Below are 7,244 nucleotides of genomic sequence, written 5' to 3' on the forward strand. Positions count from 1 at the left end.
CCGCCGCGCCCTGGCCCCCTGCCCGGCCCGGAAGTGGCGCGCGGGCGGGCCTACTCCTGGGGCCAGTTTAGACTGGGCGGGGACGGGCCGCGAGGTCCCGAGGCCACAGCCGCCCCCCCCTTAGCCTCGCGGGCTCGACCGAGAGGTCTGGGGCCCGCTCCGGCACTCGGAGCAGCTCCCCTCTCCGGGGCCGACGACGCACGGGTTGGCCTGGACTCTTGGGGGTGAGAGGGAAGCCTGCGAAGCTGGGAGGTCAGGCCCTTGCACCCGGCAGTCGGTTCTCGAGAGCCTTGAGGGCTTGCCTTGGGGGGCTTGAGGCAGAGGTCCCTGGAAGCTCAGCCGCAACAGCTGTCCTGGGCACGGAGGAGCCCAGGAGGCCCAAGCGCCCCCAGATGTGCCCACCCTCCTCCTGTCTGAGGGGCCAGGGTCCTGACTCCCAGTTCCGCTTCCAGTGCAGGGCTCACGGCCTGGAAAGAATGTACAGCTGACAGAAAATGAGATCCGTGGTCTGTGCCTCAAATCCCGGGAGATTTTCCTGAGCCAGCCCATTCTTCTGGAGCTGGAGGCACCCCTCAAGATCTGCGGTGAGCCCCTTCCCCTTTGGCTTCTGAAGGGGCTTTGATCCTTCCAAGGTTCATGGATCCCTCCTCCCTTGAGCCCATTCCTGGATTCAAGTCTAGACCCTGCACCTAGCTTACCTGGTTCCCTGGTCACAGGTGACATCCATGGCCAGTACTATGACCTTCTGCGGTTGTTCGAGTATGGTGGCTTCCCTCCGGAAAGCAACTACCTCTTCCTGGGGGACTATGTGGACCGGGGCAAGCAGTCTTTGGAGACCATCTGCCTGCTGCTGGCCTATAAGATCAAGTACCCAGAGAATTTCTTCTTGCTCCGTGGGAACCATGAGTGTGCCAGCATCAACCGCATCTATGGTTTCTACGATGAGTGTGAGTGGTCTGAGCGTCCAAGGGCTGCCAGAATTCTTTTTTGAGAGGTTTTTCGCTATAAGGCACATGCACTCGCCAGACAGACAGACATAGAGGCAGAAAGCGAGAAATCACCCCCCAGGGGGGATGGTCACGCTGCAAGCCCTTCTCCTCTTTACCTCTCAGGAGATCTTGGGCACGCACACACACGCGCCTGGCGTGAGTTTTAAGCCACCGGGTCCAGGACGCGAACTGCGGTCGACTACGTGGGAGTCCAGTGACATAGCCATTACGCTAACTGCTGGTTCCCATGGGCTGCCAGAATTCTGAGCTGCACTCCCTGCTGTTTGCTAGGACCCTCACCCTGGCCTGACAGCAGTGAGATCAGTATCTGACAGACCCCTGCTCGATTGAGCTCCTCAAAAGCAGAGCATGGGCCCATTCATGTCTGTCTGCTCTGCCCTCACTGCAGGGGTCTGGGGAAGGGCTGCCTATATTCTAGTACTTTTCCCTGGGTTCTTGCCTAGTGACACTCCCCTCTAATACATGGGTTACTTAAGTACTTAGAATGCCTGTGTGGACTGTACTGTGCTGGCCAGAGCTGAAATAAACCAGATCCAGTGTTGTCCTGGCTCTGCTCATAGTGTAAGGATGGGTGCCAAGGCTGAGGTTGGTTCCGATTAGAACTCAGGTTCCTGTGGACTCAAATAGCTAATTACTCCCGAAAGGCTAGTGTGTTGGGGGCAGTTTGAGCCCTCCTTGCCTTTCACTCTTGTCCAGCTCTGTGTACATAGCCCACAGCATGTCCTGGAGGGCCCAGAGATACTGGCTGAGGGTTGGGTGGGCAGGCTTCTCTATGAACCATCTCTTTCCTCTGGGCAGGCAAGAGACGCTACAACATCAAACTCTGGAAAACCTTCACCGACTGTTTCAACTGCCTGCCCATTGCGGCCATTGTGGACGAAAAGATCTTTTGCTGCCACGGAGGTGAGGGTGGCTCTAGTAGTGCACTTGCTGAGGTACTGCCTGGGAAGGAGCGGCCCTGGCCATGTCCCCAGGTGCCTTGGGACCAAGCTGTTGGCTGAAGGACATGTTCCCAGCCCCCTGAAATAGCTTTTTGCTGGGTCTCATCTCCAATGTCACTTCTTCCAGGAAGTGTCACCCTGTATCTCACTGTGCTTGGTTACATTCACTTCCTTGTTATGGCACTCAGGACGTCTCGCATGGGATTTACTTATCTCCTTCCTCTAGGAAGTTCTGCATTTCTCTTGCTTACGTTCAGGGAAGATGTTCCCAGGAGTCCAGGATAGGGGCAGAGTAGTGGTGGGAAAGGTGAGGTTTGGCAAAGGTTTCCTGGAGGAGGCATATTTATTTAGTCTTGTCTTTGCTATATCAGTGCACTCGCTGGACAAAGGAGAGAAATGAGAAACCCGCACCCCCCAGAGTGATGCCCATGTTGCATTCCCTTCTCCTCTTGGGATTTTGGACACACACACACACACACTTGCGCCTAGTGTTTTTTCTAAGCTGCGAGGTCCAAGATTTGAACCGCTAATTGGTTATGTGGGATCCAGCTGCCTTAATCCCCACAACACCTGCTGGCCCAAGAAGAGGTCTTTTTCAAAAAAAAATTTTTTTTTTTTTGGAGAGATTTTCGCTATAGGGCGCATGCGCTTGCCAGACAGAGAGAGACATAGAGACAGAAAGCGAGAAATCACCCCCCAGGTGGGATGGTCACGCCACAATCCCTTCTCCTTCATTCTCCTCTCGGGATCTTGGGCACCCAAGCACACACGCCCAGCTATGAGATTTAAGGCACCAGGTCTGGGAAGTGAACCGTGGTTGACTACGTGGGAGTCCAGTGACATAGCCATTATGCTAACTGCTGATTCCCTAAAAAATTTTTTAATGTATTATTTATCTATCTAATTCCATGTTATTTTTAAAATTCGATCAGACAGAGAGTGTCTAAGGAAAGCAAGAAAGCAAGCCACCAGGTCTGGGACTTGAATCACGGCCTGCCATATGGGGAATCCAGCGTCTTGAACCACCATGTCACCTGCTGGCCCTTCCTTTTCAGGGCAGAGAAAGTGACCAGTCTTCTGTTTCCCCAGGCTTGTCCCCAGACCTGCAGTCCATGGAGCAAATTCGACGTATCATGAGGCCCACAGATGTGCCTGACCAGGGCCTGCTCTGTGATCTGCTGTGGTCCGACCCTGACAAGGATGTGCAGGGCTGGGGCGAGAATGACCGTGGTGTCTCCTTTACCTTTGGAGCTGAGGTGGTGGCCAAGTTCCTACATAAGCATGACTTGGACCTCATCTGCCGCGCACACCAGGTGGGCTGGCAGCTCTGGGTTTGGGCAGGGATGGGAGGGGCAGTCCATTTGTGCAACTGACTCTTCCTATTCTCACGCAGGTGGTGGAAGATGGCTATGAGTTCTTTGCCAAGCGGCAGCTGGTAACACTCTTCTCGGCTCCTAACTACTGTGGCGAGTTTGACAATGCTGGCGCTATGATGAGTGTGGATGAGACCCTCATGTGTTCCTTCCAGGTGGGTGTCAGGAAAGAAGGGGCTAGTGAACCCTGTGGCCCAGCCCATAAGCCTAATAGGCTTTGTTTCTTTTAGATCCTCAAGCCCGCCGACAAGAACAAGGGGAAATACGGGCAGTTCAGTGGCCTGAACCCTGGAGGCCGACCCATCACCCCACCCCGCAACTCTGCCAAAGCCAAAAAATAGCACCCCATTTGTCAGCCCCCTGTCCCAGATGATGGATTGTACAGAAATCATGCTGCCAAGGCGGGGGAGTCACACCAGCCCCTCAGGCCGGTCATAGGGAACATGGAGCCTTGGTGTATTTTCTTTCTTTTTTTTTTTTTTAATAAATCAACAGCAGCGTCCAATCCCCCAGGGCTCCCTCCCGCCTGCACCTGTGGTGGCTGCAAGCAGGATCCTGGGGCTGAGGCTGCAGCTCAGGGCAACGGCAGGCCAGACTGTGGGTCTCCAACCTGGCTTGGCCTCAAGGCTGGCAGCTGGATCCTGGGGCAACCCATCTGGTCTCTTGAATAAAGGTCAAAGCTGGATTCTAGCTATGTCCTCTGTTTCCCTTGTCCCAAACACTGGGCCTGGCAGTCCTTGTGCAGAACTGCTTGGGAGGCAAGATTACTGGGCACAGAGCCCCACCAGGGCAACCCCAGCCACCCCCTCAGGTCTAGAGGCTCTTACAATTCCAAGCCAGGTCCAAAGAGTATTGGGAAAGCAAGAAAAAGTCTGTGTTGGCCACATGGGTCTCAGAGGTATGCCTAGGATTTCAGAGGAACAGGTCATGATTAGCAGAAAAAGTGGACTGGCAGGGGTCAGCAGCCTCACTGAGTTTTTTCTTAAGGAAGTGAGCCTGGGGAAGGTAGGCATCTAGGTCTGTCCGCAGCTAGAGTGTGGCCAGAGGCTTTATAATAAACAATAGGTGAGGCAGCTCCTGAAAGGGTCGGTGGCTCAGTAAGCCTAAGAACAGACATGATTCGTTTGAGGGGAAATGGCAGAACCCAGGCCAGACAGTCAATGGGCAGCTCTACAGTGGACAGCCAGAGGGGGCCTGTGGGAGCTAGGCTCCTCACAGCCCACCTACAGTACCCCAGGGCTGAGACCCAGCCTTCGTAAGGGCTGGGGCTTCACGGAATCCAGGGCTTCCAGATGCAGACTTCGGGTTCTCAGTTCAACCTTCACCCTCACTGTCTTCAGCCAGCACAGGGCTGGGGCCCTGGGGGGAGTGTACGGGGGCCAGGATGGAGCCAAAGAAGAGTGAACGGAACTGGAAAGAACAGGAAGCCAGAGTGAGTTGTGGAAAATGCTCCCTTCCTCACCTCCCATCCCTGCCTCCACCTCCAATCCCTACCTTCTTGGGTGGAGGAGTCCCAGGCACTGTACTGGGCTCAGCTTCATCTTCCTCTGAGGGGGCGTCAGGGCTGTGGGGAGACCGGGGGCCAGATGGAAGGGAAATGGAGGGCAGTGCCCGTGAGCCTTCACTGCCTACAGTGGTTTCCATGGCAATCATGTAGGAGTCGATGTCATCACTGACAAAGTCATCTGGGTGGGGTGTGCTACAAGAAGACATGGAGTATCAGTGAGGTGCAGGAGGAAGAGACTGGGTACAGAGGAAGGGCCCCACCTTGGAGGGCTCAGAGGGGGCTTTGGGGTCTATGACTGCTGGTGATTTCTTGGTTTTATTATTTCCTGATTTGGCTGGAGAGGAGAGGATGCAGGAGTTAAGTGGTAGTTTCCTGGAGGGGGTGGGCCTGGAATCTGTTTGATCAGAGTTCAGGTAGAGGCCCAAGGAAAGCCTCCTGGGGACTAGTTTAACTGAGCTAGGGAGGGGAGCAGCAAATCCTGTAAACTGGGCCACTTGGGGAACAAGCCCCCACCTTCCCACGGGACAGAAGCTGGAGAGAACTAGAGCCCAGGGACATGCTGGGCAGGGGGCCAGACCAAACTTCCTCTGCTTAAATACTCTGGGCCCAACCTCCCCAACCCACCTGCCCTTCCAGCCACCTGCTTCCCCACCCCAGGCAGTTCTCTGCCTCCCAGCAGCCCTCTCCCTCCTTGGCCTAAGAGAGGCTCAGAGGGGAGACCTCAGCCAGCGAAAGAAGCCAGTGGGACCTCGGGAATGTTTCCCTGGGTGGGAGAAGTGTCTGAACACAGCTGACAGTGAAGCTGAGCCTCCAGGGCTGGAGGCCTGATAGGAGGGAGAGAGAGAGAGAGAGAGAGAGAGAGAGAGAGAGAGAGAGAGTGTGTGTGTGTGTGTGATGGGAGGTGTAGAAGCTGGATGAAGCAACCTTAGGCTGGAGTGCACAGAGATAGAAAGAGGAGTGGGTGGGCACCCTCACCTATGAGCCTGGAGCTGAGGCACTGGCTGGCGACTTTCTGGAGAACGCAGGTCCTGGGAGTGTGGGTCAGTCTCTGAGAGTGTAGCCAACACAAAGTGGCCCTCCAGCAGAGAGTCCTCAATGGAGAAGATGGCTGGCCTGGGTAGGAACAGGAGCCCCAAGCTAGGTCATATCACTCAGCTGCTGATGTTCAGAGTCCTCCCCTCCCTATCCCGAGGTTGGGGATTACCTGCCTGGAGCATCAAAATGAATGCTGAGAGACAGGTTTGCTGACTCTGCAAAGTTTAGGAGCCCCTAGAAGAAGAGGTCTGGCAGTGAGGCCCTGACTAGGCAGGAAAGACAGGATGTTAAGTGCATGGGGGAAACTCACCCGAAATTCCTTGAGGCAGAACGTGATGGCCACCCCTTCTTGGGCCTGCAACTGCTGGAAGTCCTCCTCCCCAAGGCTCATCTCAGTCATCATGGCTTTGACAGTGCTGTCTGTAGGGACAGGAAGAGGGGAAACTGGGCCCTAGGTCCTACACCTCTGCCACCCTAGCTCTGCTCTAGCCCAGGCCACGTCTGGCTACCTCACCTGCCTCCTCTTCCTGGTAGCTGCGCAGGATGACTCTGCGGCCATGGCCAATGCCCAGTGTCACTTCAGCCAGCCCAGGTGGGAAGGGCAGGACAGCCTCCCCCAGGACCCTGTGAGGAAGGCAGAACATTACATCCAATGCTCAACCCTGCACAGGGGCCTCGTTCTCACAGGAACCGAGGCTGGGTGGCAGCACATGCATGTGTGTGTGTGGGTGGGTGTACGTGTGTGTACAGGCCACGCCATAGGGTACAGAGAACAAACACAGCCCCTGTCCTGACAAAAGCTCCCAGGCTGCAGGAGAGAAGGGACGGGGCAGCAACAGGAAGAATGGGCTAGTTGCACACAGGACCAAACCTGACTATGTAGAGGTTGGAGAGGGCCCGGGACTGGGCGCCACCCTCAAACTTGGCCTTTGGCAAGCGCCCCTCTGCTAAGGATATGCTGCAAAAGATTTATGATAAAATAACGTTTTGGATTTGCCTTAAAATTGGGAATAAAAGCTGGCATCTGATTTTATACATATTTCAAGCTGTCCATGAGAAAATGAGAAACCATTATACACTTCAAAAGAGAAAGAAATAACCCCCAAATGCAGACCAAGATGATGGCCTGCCTGCCCTTCTCTACCCAAGAGAGCCCGGAAGCAATGCGTGCTCAGCAGGACCTGAGGGGCCCTTCAGTCACTGTGAGGAGTGAATGGGATCCTGGGCCACTTGAATGCAAGCAGAGAGCAGCATGGGGCAAAGGGTAAGCCCATTTCTCTCAGCTGAGCCTTGCCAGGGTCTTTCGCCTCCAAAGGAGTCTGCATTTCCCTGGCTCCACACACCCTTGGCACTCTGCTCAGAACAGCCCCCACCCCAC

At 55.2% G+C, this 7,244-nt stretch overlaps 2 protein-coding genes across 10 annotated transcripts in view; one reads left to right on the forward strand and one right to left on the reverse strand.

Annotated features, from left to right (window-relative positions):
• Positions 1 to 452: 452 nt before the first annotated feature.
• Positions 453 to 4,014, forward strand: PPP1CA (protein phosphatase 1 catalytic subunit alpha; the record flags this gene model as incomplete). The annotated part of the gene is given in 6 exon segments (XM_014585287.2): positions 453 to 584; positions 717 to 947; positions 1,809 to 1,913; positions 3,041 to 3,264; positions 3,345 to 3,479; positions 3,555 to 4,014. Coding segments are annotated over 6 exon segments (938 nt in total), but the record flags the coding sequence as incomplete, so codon positions are not given.
• The window catches only part of RAD9A (RAD9 checkpoint clamp component A), a 94,618-nt gene continuing 91,157 nt past the window's right edge, over positions 3,784 to 7,244 (reverse strand). For 8 of the 9 annotated variants that reach the window (XM_006171296.2, XM_006171294.3, XM_014585311.2 and 5 more), the window contains 6 exons: positions 6,381 to 6,490; positions 6,177 to 6,286; positions 6,036 to 6,100; positions 5,807 to 5,944; positions 4,819 to 5,023; positions 3,784 to 4,734 (listed from right to left, as the gene is read on the reverse strand). In XM_006171296.2, coding sequence (XP_006171358.1) covers positions 4,639 to 4,734; positions 4,819 to 5,023; positions 5,807 to 5,944; positions 6,036 to 6,100; positions 6,177 to 6,286; positions 6,381 to 6,490 — 724 coding nt within the window. In that variant the 3' untranslated portion in view covers positions 3,784 to 4,638. Of the gene's footprint in view, positions 4,735 to 4,818; positions 5,024 to 5,806; positions 5,945 to 6,035; positions 6,101 to 6,176; positions 6,287 to 6,380; positions 6,491 to 7,244 lie in introns of those variants that run through there. The other variant, XM_006171299.3, reaches the window with a different exon arrangement.

The sequence above is a fragment of the Tupaia chinensis genome, unplaced genomic scaffold (assembly GCF_000334495.1).
Source record: "Tupaia chinensis unplaced genomic scaffold, TupChi_1.0 Scaffold149501_1, whole genome shotgun sequence".
In the NCBI taxonomy this organism is placed as follows: domain Eukaryota; kingdom Metazoa; phylum Chordata; class Mammalia; order Scandentia; family Tupaiidae; genus Tupaia; species Tupaia belangeri.